A 25,170-nucleotide genomic window follows, 5' to 3' on the forward strand; every position below is an offset into this window, starting at 1 on the left:
ATTCTCTGTTGGCTAGTTACTCTGTCCCTCTCCAGCCACTTGTTCCGCCAAGGGAGTGGGTTTTGGGGCGTAAATAACGTCTCCTTCCATTAAACCTCATAGACAATATGTCTGACCTGTTCTAATCATCCCAGCATCTTCTTCTTCACCCCCCTCTAATCTCCATCTTTCTTCTCTTCTCTGCTCACCTCCTCAACCCTTGTTCTCCAAATAGCATGATTTGGAAAGGAACTCTCAATATCCATGTTGTCAAATGAAAGCCCTGTACGTTATGTCAGCCATGATGAATGACAACACTAACAGAAAACTCCCCCCAACTCGTTCTCCTCTCTCTCTCTCCCTCTGTCCAGGTGGATGGTGAGTGTGGTGGTTCTAGTGATAGTTTCACTATGGACCCTCAGTTGGAGCGTCAGGTGGAGACCATCAGGAACCTGGTGGACTCTTACATGGACATTGTTTACAGAGCCATCCGAGACCTCCTGCCAAAGACCCTCATGCACCTAATAATCAACAACGTAAGGCTGCTCCGTCTGTGGGTCAAACCTTGGGCATTTTGGCACTGAGCACATTTACAGTCTTGTGACTGGAAACTTAAAATATGTGAGAATTGGGTTGGCACTTTCCAAAAGGGTTACTTTGTCGGAGGAATATGGTTCTACCAACAAATGTTTTCATCTGTGGAACCCTTTATAAAGTGTTTTTGGTAAGCCTATTCTACTTAAAATAGGCTGTTCTACTTAAACATACATTTTAATTATGTTTTATGTTTTATTTAAACAGAGATCACAAAGAGATGAATTTGTTTTTATTCAAGAGATCTCTTGTTAAAAAAGTAACATACATACATTTATACACACACACAGTGGGGAGAACAAGCATTTGATACACTGCCAATTTAGCAGGTTTTCCCACTTACAAAGCATGTAGAAGTCTGTAATTTTAATCATAGGTACTCTTCAACTGTGAGTGACGGAATCTATAACAAAACTCCAGAAAATAACATTGTATGATTTTTAAGTAATTAATTTGCAGTTTATTGCAAGTATTTGATACATCATAAAAGCAGAACTTAATATTTGGTACAAAAACCTTTGTTTGCAATTACAGAGATCATAGGTTTCCTGTTGTTCTTGACCAGGTTTGTACACACTGCAGCAGGGATTTTGGCCCCCTCCTCCATATTGACCTTCTCCAGATCCTTCAGGTTTCGGGGCTGTTGCTGGGCAATACAGACTTTCAGTTCCCTCCATGGATTTTCTATTGGGTTCAGGTCACACCTTAGTTGCCCTGGCTGTGTGTTTCGGGTTGTTGTCATGCGGGAAGACCCAGCCACGACCCATCTTCAATGCTCTTACTGAGGGAAGGAGGTTGTTGGCCAAGATCTCGCAATACATGGTCCCATTCATCCTCCCCTCAATACAGTGCAGTCGTCATGTCCCATTTGCAGAAAAGCATCCCCAAAGGATGATGTTTCCACCTCCATGCTTCACGTTGGGATGGTGTTCTTGGGGTTGTACTCATCCTTCTTCTTCCTCCAAACATGGCGAGTGGAGTTTAGACCAAAAAGCTCTATTTTTGTCTCATCAGACCACATGACCTTCTCCCATTCCTCCTCTGGATCATCCAGATGGTCATTGGCAAACTTCAAACGGGCGTGGACATGCGCTGGCTTGACTTTGCGTGCGCTGCAGGATTTTAATCCATGACGGCGTAGTGTTACTAATGGTTTTCTTTGAGACTGTGGTCCCAGCTCTCTTCAGGCCATTGACCAGGTCCTGCCATGTAGTTCTGGGCTGATCCCTCACCTTCCTCATGATCATTGATGCCCCACGAGGTGAGATCTTGTATGGAGCCCCAGACCAAGGGAGATTGACCGTCATCTTGAACTTCTTCCTTTTTCTAATAATTGCGCCAACAGTTGTTGCCTTCTCACCAAGCTGCTTGCCTATTGTCCTGTATCCCATCCCAGCCTTGTGCAGGTCTACAATTTTATCCCTGATGTCCTTACACAGCTCTCTGGTCTTGGCCATTGTGGAGAGGTTGGAGTCTGTTTGATTGAGTGTGTGGACAGGTGTCTTTTATACAGGTAACAAGTTCAAACAGGTGCAGTTAATACAGGTAATGAGTGGAGAACAGGAGGGATTCTTAAAGAAAAACTAACAGGTTTGTGAGAGCCGGAATTCTTACTGGTTGGTAGGTGAAGAAATACTTATGTCATGCAATAAAATGCAAATTAATTATTTAAAAATCATACAATGTGATTTTCTGGATGTTTGTTTTAGATTCCGTCTCTCACAGTTGAAGTACCTATGATAAAAATTACAGACTTCTACATGCTTTGTAAGTGGGAAAACCTGCAAAATCGGCAGTGTATCAAATATTTGTTCTCCCCACTGTATAGAAAAACAACAGACAAAATAACACAGAAACTCAAGATTACAAGCTAAAGTGGTGCAAGTGAATATTTTAAAAGAGCAGTATAATGAAAATATAAAACATTTGTGATATGCAGCCCACCAATCTGTAGTGGTCTCTTAATTGCTAGAATTACTAGAATTCAGAGACCAAAAAACTATGCTTTTAGAGTTACTGGACACACCTTGCCAAAAGTATTGCCCCCCTTGCAGTTTATTCAAATAGTGTACAAATTCTTCTAAAAAAACTTGAAAATCGTTCAGTATTTCTTTGGCTTGCAGGGTTTGCACAAAACTACAAAATCATGAATAATTCACAAAATGTCAGCTTGGTCCACAAATAACTCCTAAAATTACCACAATATTGCCATCTTCTAGAAGTAGTCAGAAATAATTAATTCCAAGATTACTATATTTTGGAATTTAAGGAGAAACGCAAAATGAAAATCCCGCTTTCAAAAATGGAGGTTCAGTGATGTCTTGTGGTTGCTTTGGGGCCTTGAATTTGTTCATGGATCCTGGCATCAGGAGAGTACCAAGGCATGTTGGAGAACAGTGACAGAGACCCAGCTTTCTGACACTGGCTTTGACGAAGGACAATGATCCCAAACAGATTTCAGAAAGCACCTAGGAATGCTTTAAGACAAAACACTTGACCGCTCTGAAGTGGCCAGCAATGAGTCTAAATCGTTTTGAAAATGTATGGAGAAATCTGCAGTCCTAAAGGGTGCCCCTACCCAGGTGAAGGAGTATATCATTAATGATCTCTATCTCCAGATGAAGTATATTGGATGTGATCTCTTTCTATCTCCAGATGAAGTATATTGGATGTGATCTCTTTCTGTCTCCAGGTGAAGGAATATGTGGGTAGTGATCTCCTCGTCCAGATTTACTCTCTTACTGAGAAGTCTGTGTTGATGGATGAGTCTCCAGAGCAGGAGCGGAGGAGAGAGGAGGTGCTGAGGACACATTCTGCCCTGAAGGAGGCGCTGGCCATCATAGGAGATATCTCTACCTCTACCTGTTCCACTCCTTTACCACCTCCTGTTGATTCCTCCTGGCTGCATGGAGCCACCAGGACCAGCCGCAGGTAACACCCACCGTACTGTGAGGCTAACCCCATCCTTACACAGGTAACACCCACCGTACTGTGAGGCTAACCCCATCCTTACACAGGTAACACCCACCGTACTGTGAGGCTAACCCCATCCTTACACAGGTAACACCCACCGTACTGTGAGGCTAACCCCATCCTTACACAGGTAACACCCACCACACTGTGAGGCTAACCCCATCCTTACACAAGTAACATCCACCGCACCGTGAGGCTAGCCCCATCATTACCCAGGTAACATCCATACACAGGTAACACCCACCACACCGTGAGGCTAGCCCCATCCATACACAGGTAACACCCACCACACCGTGAGGCTAGCCCCATCCATACACAGGTAACATCCACCACACCGTGAGGCTAGCCCCATCATTACACAGGTAACATCCACCACACTGTGATGCTAGCCCCATCATTACACAGCTAACATCCACCACACTGTGAGGCTAGCCCCATCATTACACAGGTAACATCCATCACACTGTGAGGCTAGCCCCATCATTACACAGGTAACATCCATACACAGGTAACACCCACCACACTGTGAGGCTAACCCCATCATAACACAGGTAACACCCACCATACCGTGAGGCTAGCCCCATCATTACACAGGTAACACTCGCTGCACCGTGAGGCTAACCCCAAAACAGCGGTTGGAAGGAGGCTTGGAACAAATTTGCTTGATCTGAGTTGCCTAGAATTAGAACTTTTTATTGTGTCAGCTGCAGTTCTCAGTTGTCATCATGAAACCTTAAGCTATTCTTGCGATGACACTGATCTATTCAACCAATCAGAGAACATAGCACTAACTGTCAAGCAGCCAGGAGATCTAGCTTGCTATTTTGATTCACATAGCTGGTCTATTGTGTGAAGTTTATCTTTGACATCACAAAGTGTATCCTGTTTCTGGTGAATGTTGGACATAACACCTTGCTCTAATAATTGGCAACTTGTTTCAAAGTTTGGTTAGGTTAGGTCTCTTTGTCTTCTGAATGCTCCGCTTTAGTCAGCTGTTGCACAACAGGACATTTTAAAGCTAGCTGGTAATACCTTGTCCGGCTTTGCTTTGTGTATCTGAACTCTGCCTAAATGTATAGTCTCTGCTTCCAGAGCCATGCCCTCTACCAGAGGCTCCGCCCCCTCTGCCCCACCTGTCCCCAACCGCCAAGCACCCCATGGACCAATCAGAAACAATGCTGATACCTCCCAGTCTCCACCCATCCGATTCAGCAGACCCCCCCCTAATGTACCCAGGTAATCATGATGAGGATATTAAAATTACTAATTTGCTTGTTGGAATTCTCTGTCTATCCTGTGGGTTCTCAAACACCCACATACATACCAACACACACACACCAACACACACAAACCCGGCCAACATTTGGCAGAAGGGAGAGTGGTTATTTGAGCTGGGTGGGGGTCTGCTGGAAAATGTGTTTCTCATCTTTTTCCCATCAGCCCCAGCATACAGACCCTCTTTTCCCCCTCACTTTCTTTCTCTCTTAACCTCAGTTTCTCCTGGCATGGATTAGTTTTTTTCCCCTGCTCTCTATTTTTCTTAATGCTATCTCTCCCTCTCCTCCACTTTGCCCTTTGCTTATTCCTGCCCTGCCTTTGCCCTGTGTGTCTTTTTCTTTCTGCCTCCTTTACCATGGTCCTGTTTGGCCTCACATATCATCCCTCCCTCCCTGATTCTCTTTCTCCATAACTCTTCACTTTCTGGTCCTCTAGCTCCCGCCCAAGGAAAGCACAAGCGCGTTTCTCCTATTTCACATCATAGTAGCACACTGCCAGTTTTTCTCTTCAACACACACGCACCCACACACACACACACACACACACACCAAAATATTCCTTTGTCTCCACAGGGATCTTTCCTGGTCAGCACTCGCAGGAATGCTGACAGATTTTAACTGGATTCTCCTTCAGACACCCTATTTGTTTCAGAAGATCTATACCGTAGACTTCTGTTGTGATATCAAACATTCCATGAGTTGTATAGTGATCTATACTAAACTGTCTTGTAGCAGGCAGGACTCAGCTCAACCGAACCTCCATTGCAGTATTTCTACAATATCTAGTTTTCTAATGGTAATATGAGCTCACGCACTGGTATGCCTTCCCTGTCCAGAATTAGATGTTTGTCTGTTCAATGTTAATAAAGTCACTGCGTAAACCCTGCTATGGTGGGTTTGAATGAATCCCAGTCTTCATTCATTCCCCCAACGTGATGTCCCATCGATCCCCACCCTATGGAGGGTATCCCGCGTGTTTTCTAGTCATTCCTAAATGGTTCCTGCGGCTGACGTGGTTATGGACGACCATTGTGTTGTAGCTTTCATGTTTTGCGGGTACATTAGACTCTGTACTGGACAGTTCTGGTTTACATTCATCCCTGGATGTGTGTGGCTTGCAGTAATCATATCTATTCTGTCTCTTTCCAGAAGGCTACCACCAGCTGTCCCCACAAAATCCTTGCATTGACCCCTCCCATCAACACAAGCCTGCCTCTGATAGGACAACTCCATTCTGTACACCCTGTCAATCAGATTTTATATTTTACTCTTTTAAAGATGCCATTTTAACTTATTTACCCCCAAACTGTAAAGATATGCCTATCCAACGCAACCCTGGCACACTTGTATCCCATCATCCCCATATACTTGCATAGATCAGACATTTTGGGATAGGTGTTAATAATGTGGTGGTCATTTCGACGAGTCAGAAAATGCAAGTCTGATCTGTACTTTCTACCCATTCCATTCTGGAGGTGAAGGTCCATTTTAAAGTTGAGTGTGCAGCAAGATTTTTGCTGGAGATATACAGAGTGTCAATGAGTTGTCTAACTTGTAATGCAACCAGTGTGCAGGCTGGCTTCCTGTCTCCTCACCCCCTGTTCTCCTTTCCTTTCTCTCAACCCCCACCCCCCAATATCTGGGGAATCTCCTCAAACCTGGCTGCTGTGAATGCCAAGGTGGCCTTCTGACTATTTGTACATATGGTAATCTCTACAATTGTTGGAATGTCTGTTTGTACTACCAGCTTCGTGTAAATATAAAATTGTGTGTAAATACACAAACAATATTCACTGTTTCTATGGTTTAAATAAACAGGTTTAGCATTTTCTAGAACGGTGTGGTCCTTTGGCTTGATGACCTGTAATTGATTAGAGAAGTTTAGCTTATTATCAGATCATGTTGCATAACGATTGTTTCGGGTCCTGAGGACAGCCCCTTTATATATTTGATTTAAATTACACTTGAATTATATAGATTTGACGTTTGAAAATAAATGCCCACAGCCTACAAGTTATGCCCATAAATTATGCATCACTGACATTTCACAATTAACTTAAAAATGTAAAACACATTGAGGTTGCCTGTAGAATTGCAATTAATGAACGATAACGTTGACGCGCGAATGACAATCAAACGCAATTGTGACGGATCGGGTGACGACGTTGGTCTTAAATCTAGACACAACCCGCTGTTTATTTTAGGAAACGAGGTTGAGTTACAGGGGGCTTTGTGGAGAGAGGGGGACAATTCACCCGGCTGAACTCAAGAGTGGAAGATTAAATATCTACTAATCAAGAAGCCACAATCCCAGCCACTGCAGGGGAAAATTAGCATGAGGCCCGGGAAACGCGAACTCAAGGTATGGCTGACATCAAGTGGTTCTAGTAAGGGACTGCGTGCGTACTGGTTGGCCTATTCTTCGTAACTAGAGCAATTCAACTCCGGTCTAACACTTCTTGTTTATTGCATTCACCTGATAGTTAATTGCAGTCACCTGGTCCCTTATCAGAATGACAGCCTGGTCTCTGGAATATGTTAGAGTAAATAAATAGCTACTGAAACAAGTATGCTCTTAATTCAATGTAAGGTCATGGTTATAACTATGGTTAAGGTGTATTTCTAGAGTACTTAGTATAGCGAATAACTCTAAATTTCCATTGTGTGCGTTAATATTTTTGTGATCCACTTCATTATTTCGTAGGGCTATTGAAAATATATTTAAAAACCACAGTGTTAACAAAATATCAGTATTATTTTGAATTTTACCCCAATAATAATGAACGATTATCATATATACCAGTTAAAGGCATAAAAACGTTTGCAAGACAACACCCCCGTTACCCATAAATATCATCAAATACGTTATATACAATAAAGTTTAGATTATACATATTTACAGATAAGTTACATAGGTGTTCACCACGTGCAACTTATATTAAATACAGTGAGTACGGACATTATTCAGACCCCTTCGCCTTTTCCACATTGTCATGTTACAGCCTAATTCTAAAATCTATTGAGCATATTTTATCATACATTTTCACACAATGCCCCATAATCGCAAGCAAAAAACGGTTTTTTTTAAATACAACAGAAGTAGCCTATTATATTTACATAGGTATTCAGACACCTCGTCATTTGTTGAATCACATTTGGCAGCGATTACAGCCTATTTTCTTGGCTATAACCATATATAAAGGAACAGTAGATAGTCTCGTCATATAGCCCCGGAACATCAGGGCAGAAATTGGAGTAGCAACTTTTTTGTAGATGAACGCTACCCAACAGTGCGATCTGCTAATTATATTAAATAATAATGTTATTTCACATATGTTGTGTGCAACATTGATTATAATTTACTGTAGCATGCTGGCTGTTAATGTAAATAACAAACAGAATTCTGATAGTGTAAGTTTACGTAAGCCTACCCAGCTATGCTTAGCTTTCTTGTTCATTGTTTTTTTTTAAAACACGCTATATACAATGAAACATGTCAATGTCAACTTTATTTATAAGCACTGTCGTAAAAAACTGTCGTTGACCAAAGTGCTGTATACAGGACAAAATATCAAAGTAAACAAAATATATGAAATTTACAGGTAAAAGATTAGTAGATAAACATAACAAGACAGACAAAATAGCATCACAGACAAATCCCAACTCAGCTAAGATTAAAAGCCTGAGTAAAAAGGTGCGTCTTTAGCAATGACTATTATCGTATTGTTTTCTACTATTGCTGATGCATGAAAAGTGATTCCAATCTCCCACATATCATTTGTATTTTTGTGTAGCAAGTTGCTACACAAATACCATCATGACTGGTTTTAAGTGGCTTGAGTTTTCCAAACTGGTCTCAGGTAAGAGGGTTTATGTCTATGGATATGACACTAAAAGCTTGGCACACCAGAGGCATATACTACAAAGCAGGATTTGGGATTAGCAAGCTTACTTCAGGTTGAACCCTGGGTTTTCAGTGTCACAACCTTATTTATACAGTCTATGGTCACAACGGTGGTTCAATTGTTACCGGGTTACATCGCCATGGTAACTTATGCTGTGCACCTAACCTGCTCAGGAGCAGATTATATTCAAGATAACAAATTAACATATATAAAAGCACTTCCTACTAACCAATCAATTCGCGCGCCATTTCCAATCAATTCGCGATTAGAAATGGCGCCACCATTCTTTGAAGATCCCGTGGAGTTCGCTGCGTGGATAGTGAGAGTGTCTCTTAGGAAAGCAAGAATATTCAGAGACCGACAAAACCCGTTGGCTTTCTCTGATGAGTATCTTTATGAAAAATAGAGTTTCTCAGCGGAGGGAATTACATATCTTTGTCAGCTTCTTGAGCTGGATGTTACCCGTGTGAGGCATTGAAGTCGTGCGCATACAGTTTCACAGACTGTATGTATAGCATTACGTTTTTTTTGCTACATGTAGTTTTGTGTGCTGTGGGTGATGTGGAGAACATAAGCAAAAACATGGTCTGCTGAGCAGTTTATAAGGTGGTGTTGCTCTAACACAGTGGCTCCCAACCCTTTTCAGTTACTGTACCTCCAAAAAGATTTTGCACTGCTGTGAGTACCCCTGAAGTACCCCCTCATGTTAATTTCACTAGTAAGCCTATGGTGTCATGAGTGTTTTCAAGTACCCCCTGTAAAGAGACCAAGTACCGCCAGGGGTCCTAGTACCCCTGGTTGGGAACCACTGCTCTAAGATCTACTTGATAAATGTGTTGTGTTCCCAGGCCACTTTCCTACATAGTCTATTAAAGAGGGCTTTTATGAAATTGCAGGTTGACTACAACGTATGTTGACTACTTCATCAATAAATAAAGTAGACCCTATGACGTTTACTGTTGTATATTAAATCCAGCATTGTCCTTTCATAGGGTTCCCCAGAGTGATCTGTGCCATAGATTGCACCTATATTCCGGAAACAACATCACTGCATGAGTGTGAAGGTGATTTAGTTATCGCAAGTCATTCCACAGCATCAACGTTCAGATAAAGGAAAAATAAGGATAGTCATTGTTTGGTCATTTAACCTCCTGAGATCCTGTGTCCACATATGAGGACACTATGTTATAGCTTTCCTGCACCATGTACTTCATTCTGCTTTACTTAAACCTATTGTCATAATTAGAGGACAGTTGTCTGCGCCATGCTTAGGTAGTATACTTACAGTGGGGCAAAAACAGATTTAGTGAGCCACCAATTGTGCAAGTTCTTCCACTTAAAAAGATGAGAGAGGCCTGTAATTTTCATCATAGGTACACTTTAACTATGAGAGACAAAAAGTGAAAATAAAATCCAGAAAATCACATTGTAGGATTTTCGATGAATTCATTGGTAAATTCCTCAGTAAAATAAGTATTTGGTCACCTGCAAACAAGCAAGATTTCTGGCTCTCACAGACATGTAACTTCTTTAAGAGGCTCCACTGTCCTCCACTCGTTACCTGTATTAATGGCACCTGTTTGAACTTGTTATCAGTATAAAAGACACCTGTCCACAACCTCAAACAGTCACACTCCAAACTCCACTATGGCCAAGACCAAAGAGCTGTCAAAGGACACCAGAAACAATTGTAGACCTGCACCAGGCTGGGAAGACTGAATTTGCAATAGGTAAGCAGCTTGGTGTGAAGAAATCAACTGTGGGAGCAATTATAAGAAAATGGAAGACATACAAGACCACTGATAATCTCACCCTGTGGGGTCAAAATTATCACAAGAACGGTGAGCAGAAATCCCAGAAACACACGGGGGGACCTAGTGAATGACCTGCAGAGAGCTGGGATCAAAGTAACAAAGGCTACCATCAGTAACACACTACGCCGCCAGGGACTCAAATCCTGCAGTGCCAGACATGTCCCCCTGCTTAAGCCAGTACATTCCCAGGCCCGTCTGAGGTTTGCTAGAGAGCATTTGGATGGTCCAGAAGAGGATTGGGAGAATGTCATATTGTCAAACCAAAATAGAACTTTTTGGTAAAAACTCAACTCGTCGTGTTTGGAGGAGAAAGAAAGCTGAGTTGCATCCAAAGAACACCATACCTACTGTGAAGCATGGGGGTGGAAACATCATGCTTTGGGGCTGTTTTTCTGCAAATGGACCAGGACGACTGATCCGTGTAAAGGAAAGAATGAATGGGGCCATGTATCATGAGATTTTGAGTGAAAACCTCCTTCCATCAGCAAGGGCATTGAAGATGAAACGTGGCTGGGTCTTTCAGCATGACAATGATCCCAAACACACCGCCCGGGCAATGAAGGAGTGGCTTCGTAAGAAAAATTTCAAGGTCCTGGAGTGGCCTGGCCAGTCACCAGATCTCAACCCCATAGAAAACCTTTGGAGGGAGTTGAAAGTCCGTGTTGCCCAGCGACAGCCACAAAACATCACTGCTCTAGAGGAGATCTGCATGGAGGAATGGTCCAAAATACCAGCAACAGTGTATGAAACCCTTGTGAAGACTTACAGAAAACCTTTGACCTCAGTCATTGCCAACAAAGGGTATATAACAAAGTATTGAGATTAACTTTTGTTATTGACCAAATACTTATTTTCCACTATACTTTACCAGTAAATTCATTAAAAATCCTACAATGTGATTTTCTGGATTTTTTTTCTCATTATTGTCTTTCATAGTTGAAATGTACCTATGATGAAAATTACAGGCCTCTCTCATCTTTTTGAGTGGGGGAACTTGCACAATTGGTGGCTGACTAAATTATTTCTTGCCCCACTGTATCAGGTCCACCAATCCCAAATACCTAAGAGAAGTTAAAAATGCATACACTATCAACGCTCAGGTCTTACGAGGTTAACCTTTATTGAACCAGGTAGGCCAATTGAGAACAGATTCTCATTTGCATTGGCGACCTGGCCAAGACAAATTGCAGATGTGCAGGACAACATACAATTACACAAAGTACACAGTGTACAAAATACAAATGAGGTAGTTTGAATGAAATACAAATGCAGTACAGAGTCTATATTCAGTTAGTGCAAAAGTGATAAGGCAATACCAAGCGTACAAATGTGCTAGAAAGTCTAGCTAAAATTGTAAAGTGCAATAGAGGGCACTATACAGTTTGTGCAAAGTGAGGAGTATTTTGCCAGGTAGGTTAGAGTGCAAAGGTAGAGTGGCAAAGACAATAGTCATACTGGTAGCTACATTGTCTACAACACAAAGGGTTTTCAGAAAAAGCAGTAGACAAAGGTAATAACTTTTTAGCACATATAGAAATAGGTTATTAACACAGCACAGGTGTCACAGGTGGACTTTCTCTCCACCATTGAGTCCTTTGAAATGCACAATGATGATTCACTTTTTCACTTGCTATATTTATTTTTTATTTGCTCCCAAGACGCTTAACACTGCCAGGGTTGCAACTGAAAGAATTGTCTTACACACCATATGAATTCATCTAAGCAACACATAAATGGAGTGCACAATTGTAATTATAGTCATATCTAATTGTACCTTAATGATGGGGCGAGGGACACTAGAAAATCTAAGCCTTGTTTTGGGGGGTCTGGGCATACACCCCAAAACATATTTTCATAACGTATTTTTACCAACAAAAGTCACAAAAACGGAATGTACTATGTAGCCAAAATACTTTTGTCAACTATAGTTTATAGTAAATTAACATCTACATACAGTATATTCTGTATCTAAGCGAGATTTCTCGGAGTTATTCTAAATCATTTCAAAATCAGATTTAGTCATTAGCCCATTCATCTCGGAATAAAGTATTTAAAAAATTATAATAATAAAAAAAAGAAACATTTAACAATCGGATCTCCCTTCCTCTGAACAAAATACGTTAACTTCAAACCCAAACAAACATGAATCTCTGAAACACGCAGTTTTGCAACTGTGTTCCTGATGATTATTAGTGATATACAAATGTTAGCTGGCATGTCATTATGGGAAATTAATATGTTCATTAGTTCGTTAGTGTTATCTGCCACCGTGCCCAATACTTGGCCACCATATTATTTTGTTGAATTACATTATAATTCATTTTTATTTGTATTACAAATTACAGACCAGTCTTCTCTGAAGTGTCTACTAGAAGTTGTAGCTAGCTTTCTTGCCTTCCGGTTCAGAAAAAAACCTGATCACTTTGATATTACATGACGTCTGGTCTGTCGCGCAAGGCGAATTTCACGAACTGCGACTTGTCAATTTTTATACCATACATGACATATTTATGATCTCAAAAAAATTGTCATTTTCTTTACGTTTGTCTGTGTACTGTCCAATCGCTCTCCTAAGATGTTGTTATATAGCGCAGAAAAGCATTATATAAGTTCAATGTATTATTATTATTGTCAACTCTGGAACCTTGTATACACACACACTCCTGAAGGACGCATCAATGAAAACAGAACACACCGGAGATCAATTTCAAGTGTCTGAATACTTATGTAAATGTGATACTGCAAAAATCTCTCAACACCTGTTATTGCTTGGTCATTATGGAGTACAGGGTGTAGATTGGTGAGTGAAATGAATTGAATCCATTGTAGAATAAGGCTGTAATGTAACAAAATGTGGAAAAAGTGAATTGGTCTGAATACTTTCCGAATGCACTGTACAGATAAGGTTCTTATCATGTGCATCGATCAGATAGCAGCTCAGACAATTTGTTTTTGAAGTAGTAAAGAGTTTATTTTCAGAATGGGACCCGGCATCTTCAACAGAGATGAGGCAGAATATCTACCTCAAAATAATGTCACTCAAAATACAGAAATTTATTATCCCAAACACCTGATATTACTAATATTAAAGTGATTACAGTTTGAATGTCCTAGTTTTCATTACAAATACTTGTTTTTCTCCCAGAGCCCTTGGTTAAAAGATACAATTTATAAAATATCCTTTCTTACTGGTGGAATCTCAACAAACCCTCTACACACAGAAGCCTGTAATGAGCTTCAGATCAGCAAGAAGAGATCCTTGTTTTGTTAAAATACAAGCAAAAGCTATCCTTTATTTTGTATGGTGTCCAGTTGAGGACTATGGCAACTCATCACTGCAATTCTTATCCTGCTCAGGAGTCAAATATCTAGATATAATTACTCTGAATCACATTCCACCAACCTCAACCAGGAAGTTAGCCATAATAAACGAGTACAAGAGTGCTCCTCCGGATACAGACCCAAGTTAGCTGCAAATGCATAAACCTGCCAAAAGGAGTCGGTAGAGCACGACCAGGTATGGAAAACCTATCTAAGCATCTTCCACCAACCAGAACAGTGCTGCACCAATTTTCACTGACCTATTCAGATACTGCAGGGCATGGTTAGTATGCCACGACCAGGAGACTTCTACGCAACTTTGGAGCCGAAGCAACAGCTTTCAAGTACAGTTTTTACAAGAGACTTCATTCATCCTCAGTTGATTAATGTGCACTGGGCTTCGTCACCCAGACCTCGTCCGCTTTTCCCCATTCAGCGTAGAAAGCGCGCCAGGTCCTCCCGTATCTCTGCCTCATCCCAGGGTCCATGGATGTTATCCTTGTCGCTCTGCAGCCTGATCAACAGCAGAGGGCATAGCAGCGTTACGGCCCCCAGGACTGCAGCCAGGAGTACAGCTCCCCCGGGCCAGATGGAGCCCAGCCCACCCACCCCGGACAAGCCCATCAGCAGGCAGACACAGCCAAACCCCTGCGGGGCACACTCCCTCAGCCGCTGCCGAAGACAAGGCCACAGGGCAAACACCAACAGGGCCCAGCAGAGCATGGTGAATGTGTGGAGGGACGAGGGGGAGGAAGAGTTCAGGCCCCTGGAAGCGCGGTGGTCCCCAGGAAGGCGCGAAGCCAGGCAGACGGAGGCGAAGAGGGCCGCGTTGAGAGAGAGGCTGCCCGGGGGCGAAGGCTGGGCATATGGGAAGGACACTAGGTGGGCTAGCAGCATCAGGGCCGTCATGGCGTACACTGTGTCGGTACTGACAGACTCTGTTAATGTCCGGAGGACCGGAGAGAACCCGAAGGTGAAGGACAGGAAGATGGAGGCACTCTGCAGGTCGGACCAACGTGTACGTTGTTGGCTGTCTGAATCCCCCTGCGGACCCAGCGCTTGGTAGAATCCGTAGCCCAGCAAGGCACAGAGCAGGCCACTCCACAGCAGGGTGGAGGGGGAGAGAAGGCCCTGAAAGGAGTAGAAAGAGGTTGGACTTTAGTGTGATCCTTTGGTGGAGTCTAAAACAGAACAATAACATATAATAGGCCACAACTCTGGTCACAATTGGGTGTCATTCCAGTTTTAGCCTAAGGTTTCTCTACCTGCTCCATGTACAACCAGAGAGTAAGAAACAGAGCCACACAGGAGATCTGCTGGGCCACCAGTCCAGCCTCCCGCACCACAGCCCAGTAGCGGTACTGGCGGAGGCCCTCATTCCTTCTGAGCTCCTCCAGGAAGCGGTGGTCTACGTAGTTGTCAGGGAAGGGCTGCCGTTCCCATAGTACCTTCCTCCAGGGCACTGCCGGGCCTGGGCCCGTTCCCAACCCACTGTCTGCCCCCATCAACTGGAAACATACACACAGTGAGACAAAACTATAAACTAGTATTTACTGTCCTTCTCAGGGACCAGACATTCATAATGTTTGAGAACATGAGACTGAACGGATGTGTTCGAGAGGATCAAATACGTAATCTTTAATGGGTAAATTGTGTCTAACTGACCTACAAGTAATTAGTTATTATTTATGATGCAATCCTAGCGTTCCAGCTCAACCAACCTTATTTTGCGGTTTTACAGACGTGGGTGAATTTTTAAGCATTCTATTGCCCAGCCTGTGCAAGGAGATTCGTTTATCAGTACACGCAAGATCCCCTCTAACGTGGTTTTAACCTATCACTACCAAAAGTACAGACGTGGTGGCTTGTCATACTGTTACTAACGTATTATATTCTCACGTAAACATGTATTAAAACCAATGGCAGGCTTGCCTTTACTGCGGATTGTGGTTATTAGCCAGTTACTGTAGCTAGTTAGCAAAGGCGGCTTACTTAGCCTGTTAAGCTAATGTGTTTTTGCAGTCATTCAACTACAGAACCAGGCTGAAAAGATAGAGTATAACGCATTATATTCAAGTCATAACTGCACAAAATATTTTTTTTATTTCACCTGCGTGGGACGGAGCTGGCTCGTCAAATCTGAAACCTCGCCATTACACTACCCGGAAGTGAAGTCTCGGAAATTGTAAATATTAAACAGCGCCCTCTGTCGAGTATTCAAATTGGTATGTTTTATTCGTTCAAGCCAGTAACAAGAGACATCCAACAGAGATGTTAAAAACTCACAAAAATGTCCTTTTGAAAGGATGTTTCTCTTTTCTTTTTTTTAAATCTAGCTATGTCTGTGTCTAGGTGTCTGTGGTGAACATTCCTGGTCCTTCATTTACTGCCATGCCGGCTCATATCTACCAGAAGACTGCCCTGCCAATCAATAGGTGATTACACACACACAATAAAAATAACTATTAAGTATTTAACTATAAGTATTTCAACATTCTTAATGCATAGACACCTAAGTGTACCAATAACATGTCCATCTCCACACTTCATAGCAGCTTCACCCTGGATTTGTGCCTAGGTTATTTTGAAGGCCATCTACTTTCAGCCTGTCTGAAATGGCCCATACTCCAAAATATTAGCACGTCCCATTGGCACTGACAACTAGTGATGGCCAAACGAGGCTTCATTAGCGTTATTTCAGTAGCAGGATATTTTGCTGGCAGAACTAATATTTTCTGTATCAAAATAAAAGCCATCATTGAAATGTATAAGGCAATATACATTTCAACTATGGCTTTTATTTTGAAAAATAAAATCTGAGCACTCCTAGCATAATATCCTGCTGCTAGAAGAACGGTAATGAAGCCTCGTTTGGCCATCAGTACTGACAAGCGTAATATAAATGAGTAATAAAAGTGAGTCAAGCATTTATACTTAATGCAGATTGCTCCATGTCAGTTAACATGAGCATGCCACCTCTACAGTGATACCCTCCTTGTTGCTTCCCCACACTATCAGATGTATTTTCAACTTCCTCATACAGAAGAATGCTTATGGATTTAGACCCCTAGACACACACAGTTTCACCTCAGAGGCTTTCATATTGATAAATTGGTAATGTCTCAAAATGTACAGGCCATTGTAAGAACTGCAGTTATTCACAACATGTGCATTAAACTGGATTGCATTTGACACACACGTGTCCTAGAAAATCCTTTCACCTTTCTGTAATCAATACAGAGTTCAAAGAAGTAAAGCTTCACCCTACGCCCCCCTCTTAATGGGTTTGGCTCCAGTACAGGTACCAACCAGACTCTCTAGTACCCAGATGAGCGAAAAGACAGAACCAACTACCAGGGTAAGTATGAGGGTTTGGACTAATTATGGACCAGTGTCATCATGGCTAATCATTGTCATAACCTCAGCTGCAGCTGGAACCCTATTCTTGCAGAAGACAGTTCGGGTTAGTTGTTCTAATTTGGGACTATTTTAGACCTGAAACAACTGGTGGGTTTAATTAACTACCAGGTAGAAGCAAGTGTTTCAGTCCTCCAGGATCTGGGTTGAAGAACCCTGTTAGAAGTTTATCTTACTTTGGGTTTGAAAATCAGAATACAGTTAGTCCCCTAACTTCTCCGTACACTTGTTCAACTGTAACCCTAGTTCAGCTCATCTTTACAGACCCATAGCTATACATGGCTCTAACTTACCAAACACCTGAGTGAATGTGCCTGTTAGCTGCAGGTTGGGAGCCTTCGTAGTTCTGCCAGTGAGAGAACAGACCAGAGCCTGCTGCGGCCGTGTGGACAGAGACTGAAAGGGTGGTAAAGACACCCTAGCAGACACTGTATTTGCACTGATATAATTGATTTTAGAGAATTTTCCTTCCTAATAATATTTGTAAGGTTTCAAGCAACTCCTCCTGTTTAATACTGCATTGTTGACCAAGGGCTCACAAATAAGAATTTCACTGAAGTTAACTTGCTGCATCCAGTGCATATGACAAATGAACATTCCAACTTCCCCTTTCATTGCTTATATCCTCATGCATTGATCAGGCTGCGTACACTGTGTGTAGTGCCAGTCTCCAACCCAACAATGGAAAAGTGTAAAGGGATCCAACCTCTCTGCAAGCCACTCTGGCCGCCTCAAATAACACAACAAATGCCAGCTCCGCCTGAAGGTTAGTCCTGGCACAGAAGCAAAAGGACACGTGTAATAGTTTAAATTACACACTGAAGCCTTTTTTCAGGCATTATTTACAGATTGTTTCATTCGGATAGAGGTGGTGGGGAGAAACAGGGTAACTTTGTCTAAAAATGAAATGGGCCAGAGTCAAACCCTGGCAAAGGAGGTGCATGTGCAGCAGAGACCACAGCCCTGACTGCTGGACCATCCCAGGCCACCAGGAAGCCTTTCATGTCAATAAAAGAGGTTGATTTAAATTATTTCTCATCTGTAAACAGGGTCATGTTTTGTCTTGCAGTATGTGAGCGCATAACCACACAGAAATGAAGATGTGATCTGTGCAGTCATCAACAGGAGCAATATGTGTTCTCTATGAAGACCTAGTGGTCTGAGCCACGGTCTTCAGTGGATGTGCTGCTGAATCGTTCATCATTGTTCTGTCAAATAAAGCATAAAATGCCTGAAAAAAAGACATCTTTAATTGAAACCACGTCACATGAACAAATACAGTGGAGTTGAGTGAAAGACAACACAATGTTTATTTAGAAATTCACAGTTTCTAATGGCACTACATCTTTTGTAGTTACACTCTTGCTCTGGTTCCACAACACTGTGCAGCTCTTCCTAAGAGGACTCAGACACAGAGAGGAGGAAGAAATGGAGAAAAAGAAGCATGGAAAGAAAGCAACAGACAAGACAAGGTTTAGCATAGAAAAACAAAAAGGCATGAAGGTAGAAATAATAAAGTGCACCCTGAGCCCTGGAGACCAATCACCAAGGACCAACCACGCCAAACTAAAGGGCTTTGGAGTCTCTCCCACACCCACGAGAACAACAAATACACTCTTGCATGCATGCATACAGTCACATACAAGTTTAATATCATTCACATTCAAAAAAAGTTAGAAAAATGAAAGAGTCATGATTTGCTGGGAATGGAAAAAACAGGGTGCATTCCAAACTTATCACATCATTCCCTTTTATGAAATGAATGTTTGTGTCAGACTTCTGAAAACCATAAGGTCGGATGAATGAAGGACAGCAGAAGTGGCTTGTTAAAAGTGCGATTCTTGTTAATAGAAACAGCAGTGATTCAACTTAAACAGGTGTGTTTAAACTGTCTGAACTATTTGAAGGGGTTAGAGGTCAGCGTGTGGAAATCTGTTTAGGGAGTAGGAGACTTGGGGTGTGGTAGAGAGGTAATAATGTTGTAAAGGGGGGTCTGTGTGTATGAATGTGGGGGGGGGGTTATTACAGTAGACCTTGTCTCTTCCTCAGTCAGTTGACTACCAACACAACCAGGTTCAGAAGCCATCATTTCCCACCCACAGACATACTAACGTGACAGATGTACACACACACACACAGTCTCTCTCTCTCACACAGTCACACACACTTATGATTTGTCCTGATAAAAATGATTTAGAAAATCAGGAATTTTGGACATCTGCCGTGTATCATTCAAAACAAAATCAATACATTTTGCTTGATGCCATGCCAAACACACCCTTGCAGAGACATGTACAGTGTTCAAGACTTACTCTCGTCATCAACATACTCTCTTGTCATCTTGCTAAGGGTTGTTAACAACGAACAACAGCAGATTTAGAAGCCTCACAATTTAGTTGGAGTGATTTTTGTGACCTTATTCACTTTCACATGAACCTAACAGTTCTAACAGGGAATGTTAATAGTAACAGCTTCTGCCTCCTACTAGAGGTCTATTGTGTGTGTGTGACAAGAGAGGTTACTCCACAAACACTATGATCCAGCCCCCTCTAAAAACAACAGAATCATCTAAGGTAGACTCCTTGTTGTCCGTATAGCTCTGCCAAAGCCCCTAACAAATATTGGTCAAAATGTACACCTGGACAACAACATAAACCCATGCTATATGTACCTTTAGTGTCTGTGTTCTAACAGCATCCATATTATTCTTAGTGTGTGTGGGCATCTGTGCTACACTAAGTGGAGGCTGCTGTCATGCCAGGACATAAATAAATAAATAAATCTGGCGTCACAGCACCCTCTACAGCAGCTCAGGGGAAGTGCTGCCAGAGATAAGTAAGCTCCAGACATCCCCGGTCAATACCTGTAGGTAAGCTTTAACCATCAACACACTGGAACGTCTTCAGACTCAACTCTTCCCAATAACTAGAATAAATTCAGCATGGCTCATAGTACAGATAAATATTTAAATAATGAATAACTTGGGCTGGGTTCTGGCTGCAGAGTCCACAAGCCACAATGTGCAAAAACAACCAGCCTATACAGTACAAATCCCTTTTCTCTTAGCTGGCTGCGTGCGCATTTCTTTTTTAGGGCCCGGCCCATGTTCCTTCTGGCGGTCCTGCTGGAGAGAGATAAGCGCCTATGTAAACTAGTTAGAGCTTCTTCTTTGTATCACACCTAGATAAACAAGGGCTAGAGACAGAAAGACACATGACACTCACACCAACCCATTCACTCATTAACAGGGTGTGTATCTTCATTCAGCTCTGCTGGTAGTGTGGTTTAAAGACTGCCTGAAAGAGAGACAGAGGTGGGGTGCGCGAAGGGTTAACGATACCCTGGTCCCAATGAACTCAATACACAAAATGAACATAACGTGGAAATGGAAGACAGGAGAAGTAGCTAGTCCAGCTGCACAGTTCTCTTACTGCCATACGTCATCTTTACAGATTCACACTGTACTTTCACAGGCCCCAGGAGAGGCAGGGGACTCAGGCAGGAACTCTACCCGGCTAGCCCCTTTCTTCTCTGGGTAGAGGAATTAAGAGCAAGGCCCTGATGCCCAGATCTGATGGAGCAATGTGCTTGTCCAGTAGAAACAGCTCATGTTTCAATGTCTTTGTTTTTCTTCCAATGTTCCCCAACATGACGCGCTCCCCCCAAAAAACATATTTTTTTGTCTCCATCAGTGAAAGCTTTAGACAGAAAGGCACATGACCGTGGAGAGGTCTCTGACTGGTGGGGAGGGGAGGGGGTAAGTGCCATGGCATCCAAGCTCCTGTCGGCCCAGGTGCTCATGGGAGATGTGGTCAGAAAATGTGGTCATTTTGGGGGGAGACCACACACATTCACACTTCCCTAAGAAGATCTGCTTCCAGGGTATGTGAGTGAGTGAGTGTGCGTGTGTGTGTGTGTGTGTGTGTGTGTTTGTGTGTGTGTGTGAGAGAGAGAGAGAGAGAGAGATCAGATGTCTCCTGTGGTGACTGTGGCTCCTATGGTCCCCACGTGGATTTCCTTGCTTCCCTTGATCAGCTGCTGAAGGCTGGGCAGAGAGTTCACAGCAGCGCCAACTACCTGTCTGGAGGAGAACTGCAACTCCGCCTGACGAGACCGTCTGCGTTTCACGGACCTCTTAGAGTGGAGGGGGGCATGGCCGTTACACAGGACTGGGGCAGAGGAGAGGGGGAGGCCTCGACTGATGTAGGACTCCTCCGAATGTGTGGAGGAGCTGCAGCTGCTGCTGCTCTCTGACGGGAAACGGAACTCCTTACAGGAGGCGTCTTCTACGAGCGGAGCTGGTGGGGGAGAAGGGAGAAGCGGGTGGTGGGGGAGGCCATTGCATTTGAGTCCCCCGTTAGCCAAAGGAGAAGAGGGAGCAGACAGGGTTGTCTTCAGTTTACATCGTTTCTTCTAGAAATGGAGGAAAGATACACAGACACATAGATACATGAGTACAGGGCAGAGCAGTTTAGAGATGTTGATTATATTAAGTCGCATCAGCCAACCACCATCAGGCTCACCCCCCCCGCGTGATGTCACGTCAGCCCTCCCCGCATAAAGTCGCTTCAGCCACACACCCCTGCGTAAAGCTGCGTCAGCCCCACCCCCCCCGCGTAAAGCTGCGTCAGCCCCACCCCCCCGCGTAAAGTGGCATCAGCCCCGCCCCCCGTGTAAAGTGGCATCAGCCACTCCCCCCCCACCACTTAGTCACATCAGCCCCCCCTCCCCCCATGTCAAGTCGCGTCAGCCACCGCCATGTTAAGTCATGTCAACCTGCCTGACAATGCATGGAGACAACCAAAATGGACAGACGGCAAGCTCTCAGTAAGACAATAAACAAGAAACCTTATGAAGTTCTCTATGAAGTATTTTCCTACAGCATGATGTTAAAGAGCAGGGACAATGAGAGGAATGGCATTATAAAGGATAACTAGCTGACTGAAGCCTTAGCATTTGAGTGTGGCAAAGCATTAATGGGTGTTAAAACTTTCAAACCACTGCCTGTATTCTTGAGTCAGGCTCCTAACAGTGGACTTCTAACCTGAGTTTCAGCAGAGAAGTCGTTAAACTGACACGTTCCATAGAAACCGCTGGTATCTGCAGATCTAGAATCAGCTTAACACCCCCCTCCCTCCCACCTGGAACCACAAGTAAACAAGACAGCTGCTTGGGGCCACCATACAACAACAGCAGTAGCAGGGGACACTGTACCTTTTTCTCTGGCGAGAACCTTAAAGGTTCAACAATGTAAAGGTCATCGGGGCCTACTGAACAGGGAGAGAACAGGGCCATGTTAATGATGGGATGGCAAACAGATGGCAAACACATGTAACAAGCATGACACCACATTGCAAGTAGTATTACACACCTCAACTGTAGCATAATGTGTTCACATTCAGGCTACTATGTGTATATCCATTATATCAGACATTACATGGAGGGAAAAGTCAGTACGGTCCTGGTATATATACACATGATCATGTAATCATTAGCGATGACAGCATCCTTCTATGCCACATTGTCTGCGTTTCATTGCAGTCTTTACCCATGTTAGCTCCCCAGTAATGTACTATGGGAAATATTTCAAATTGTACAAAATGACAACAAAGTTGGCCAACTCTCTTCATAAATAGGTCTGATTGTATACATAGTTAAAAGGTCCCACTGGGAAAAGTTGTTTTTGATGGTTTTACTACTTGCAGTGGTGAAATAGGAGAAGCCAGCCCAAAGCATTGTGGTCTAATATACTATATTCAACCTCAGTACGGACACAGCTGTTGATGACAGCTGTTCTGGCCCAACACAACATACATATAAACATACACGCACAGACACCCCCGTCTTCATGGCTGTGTAAATGTATGTCTTTATTTGTTCAGAGGAGAGTGGAGTCCCAATGGGGTCTCCGTGGCTCCAGGGCCCCAACAAAAAGCCCCTCACCAGACAGTCCCCAGGGCAGAGGGTGGACCATGCATTGGGTACAGATGGCAGAGCAGAAGAGAGCACCTATTCACGCTTGGCCATAAGTCCTATCAATGTGGTCCCTGATGGGGCTGAAGTGGAAGGCTTTGAGCCCTGCGGCGCCCAGTCTCCTAGCTCCTGAGCAGCAAGATGATGGAGAGAACAGCCATGGAGAAGACAGGAAGGGAGGAGGAAAAGTACGTTTGTGTTTGAGAGAGGGCCCACCTTCTGACGTAGGAAACGTGAAGGACTTGGAGCGTACCAGAGGACACGCTACCCTCCGCTTCAGACTCATGTCATCATAGGAGGAGAAGCACCTGAGACACAGGACATTTACGGAAGACAGACCATATCTTAGAAACCACCAACAACACTCCGATTATACTGTAAGGCCACTGCACCATGGCGTGTTTACCTCTTGGGGCTGGGGTGGTGGTTGGCTGTGGTGTGTGTGGTTGGATGTGTGTGTGTTTACCTCTTGGGGCTGGGCTGGTGGTTGGCTGTGGTGTGTGTGATTGGCTGTGGTGTGTGTGGTTGGATGTGTGTGTGTTTACCTCTTGGGGCTGGGGTGGTGGTTGGATGTGTGTGTGTGTGTGGTTGGATGTGTGTGTGTGTGTGGTTGGATGCGCGTGTGTGTGGTTGGATGCGTGTGTGTGTGTGGTTGGATGCGTGTGTGTGTGGTTGGATGCGTGTGTGTGTGTGGTTGGATGCGTGTGTGTGTGTGGTTGGATGCGTGTGTGTGTGTGGTTGGATGCGTGTGTGTGTGTGGTTGGATGCGTGTGTGTGTGTGGTTGGATGCGTGTGTGTGTGTGGTTGGATGCGTGTGTGTGTGGTTGGATGCGTGTGTGTTTACCTTTTGGGGCTGGGGTGGTGGTTGGCTGTGGTGTGTGTGGTTGAGTGTGTGTTTAGCTCTTGGGGCTGGGATAGTGGTTGGCTGTGGTGTGTGTGTGTGTGTGTTTACCTTTTGGGGCTGGGGTGGTGGTTGGCTGTGGTGTGTGTGGTTGAGTGTGTGTTTAGCTCTTGGGGCTGGGATAGTGGTTGGCTGTGGTGTGTGTGTGTGTGTGTTTACCTCTTGGGGCTGGGATAGTGGTTGGCTGTGGTGTGTGTGTGTGTTTACCTCTTGGGGCTGGGATAGTGGTTGGCTGTGGTGTGTGTGATGGGGTGTGTGGTAGAGGTCTTGCAGCACTGCAGACAGAGCAGCAGGCCCAGACAGAGACACAGGAACAATGATACCACCAGGTAACTCTGTCGGTCAGAGACCTAAACACAGACAGATCAACATATAGACAGATCATTGGAAAATCAACAAATCTGTTCAGGACAGGGCAGCAAAGTCTTTTTTTCTTCATAATTCCCTTTTGCAAAAATCCTGTTTAGAGTACCTCTCTCTGTAACTGGGAGACTGTCACGGTGAGGTTGATCATCAGCTTGGTTATGTTCTCCAGCTGGCCTTGCAACATCTGGATGGACTCTGTCTGCCTCTGGTCCTGAGTGATCACAAAAGAATACACCTCATTTTATCAACCATTAAACAACCAACTCATCCCAAGAACCTGACAAACTTCAGGCAACAAAACCAGAACCACCAAACCATCACCCAACTCTCCAGAACCACTACAACCATTGCACAGCGACAGCCAAAGACAAAGCCGTGCCACAATATCCATGGATCAACCCAAAAGACAAGCCAGGTAAAGGCCTGTGTAGCTGACCTGCTCCTCAGCGATGCGGGACGTGTTCTGTAGCTTGATGATGGTTTTGTTGAAAGCTCTCTGCATCTCCTCCATCTGCTTACGATACCTGAAAACACACACTGTCATCGAAGGCTGAACCTGACCAGGGAGTAGGAGGAAACCACACACAGACACACACACACACACACACACACACACACAGACACACACAGACACACAGACACACACACAG

General features: G+C 43.6%; 3 protein-coding genes across 14 annotated transcripts in view; 1 reads left to right on the forward strand and 2 right to left on the reverse strand.

Annotated features, from left to right (window-relative positions):
* Positions 1 to 6,656, forward strand: part of dnm3a (dynamin 3a) — a 36,853-nt gene extending 30,197 nt beyond the window's left edge. For 4 of the 5 annotated variants that reach the window (XM_034293598.1, XM_034293599.1, XM_034293597.1 and 1 more), the window contains 4 exons: positions 351 to 515; positions 3,266 to 3,504; positions 4,639 to 4,782; positions 5,973 to 6,656. In XM_034293598.1, the coding sequence (XP_034149489.1) occupies positions 351 to 515; positions 3,266 to 3,504; positions 4,639 to 4,782; positions 5,973 to 6,012 (588 nt within the window). In that variant the 3' untranslated portion in view covers positions 6,013 to 6,656. The remainder of the gene's footprint in view (positions 1 to 350; positions 516 to 3,265; positions 3,505 to 4,638; positions 4,783 to 5,972) is intronic. The other variant, XM_034293601.1, reaches the window with a different exon arrangement.
* A 6,317-nt stretch (positions 6,657 to 12,973) lies between these two features.
* pigc (phosphatidylinositol glycan anchor biosynthesis, class C) lies at positions 12,974 to 16,067 on the reverse strand. The gene is made up of 3 exons (XM_010871988.4): positions 15,974 to 16,067; positions 15,129 to 15,371; positions 12,974 to 14,994 (listed from the first exon to the last, which is right to left on the reverse strand). The coding sequence occupies exons 2-3, from the start codon at positions 15,366 to 15,368 to the stop codon at positions 14,296 to 14,298; spliced, it is 939 nt and encodes a 312-aa protein (XP_010870290.1). The 5' UTR covers positions 15,369 to 15,371; positions 15,974 to 16,067; the 3' UTR covers positions 12,974 to 14,295.
* Positions 16,068 to 18,510: 2,443 nt separating this feature from the next.
* The window catches only part of suco (SUN domain containing ossification factor), a 46,242-nt gene continuing 39,582 nt past the window's right edge, over positions 18,511 to 25,170 (reverse strand). For 5 of the 8 annotated variants that reach the window (XM_010871984.4, XM_010871981.4, XM_010871985.4 and 2 more), the window contains 6 exons: positions 24,957 to 25,044; positions 24,627 to 24,731; positions 24,362 to 24,504; positions 23,470 to 23,561; positions 22,495 to 22,550; positions 18,511 to 21,693 (listed from right to left, as the gene is read on the reverse strand). In XM_010871984.4, the coding sequence (XP_010870286.2) occupies positions 21,247 to 21,693; positions 22,495 to 22,550; positions 23,470 to 23,561; positions 24,362 to 24,504; positions 24,627 to 24,731; positions 24,957 to 25,044 (931 nt within the window). In that variant the 3' untranslated portion in view covers positions 18,511 to 21,246. Of the gene's footprint in view, positions 21,694 to 22,324; positions 22,551 to 23,469; positions 23,562 to 24,361; positions 24,505 to 24,626; positions 24,732 to 24,956; positions 25,045 to 25,170 lie in introns of all 8 variants that reach the window. The other 3 variants (XM_010871982.4, XM_020048976.2, XM_010871986.4) reach the window with 3 other exon arrangements.

Source organism: Esox lucius, chromosome 8, assembly GCF_011004845.1.
Source record: "Esox lucius isolate fEsoLuc1 chromosome 8, fEsoLuc1.pri, whole genome shotgun sequence".
Taxonomy (NCBI): Eukaryota; Metazoa; Chordata; class Actinopteri; order Esociformes; family Esocidae; genus Esox; species Esox lucius.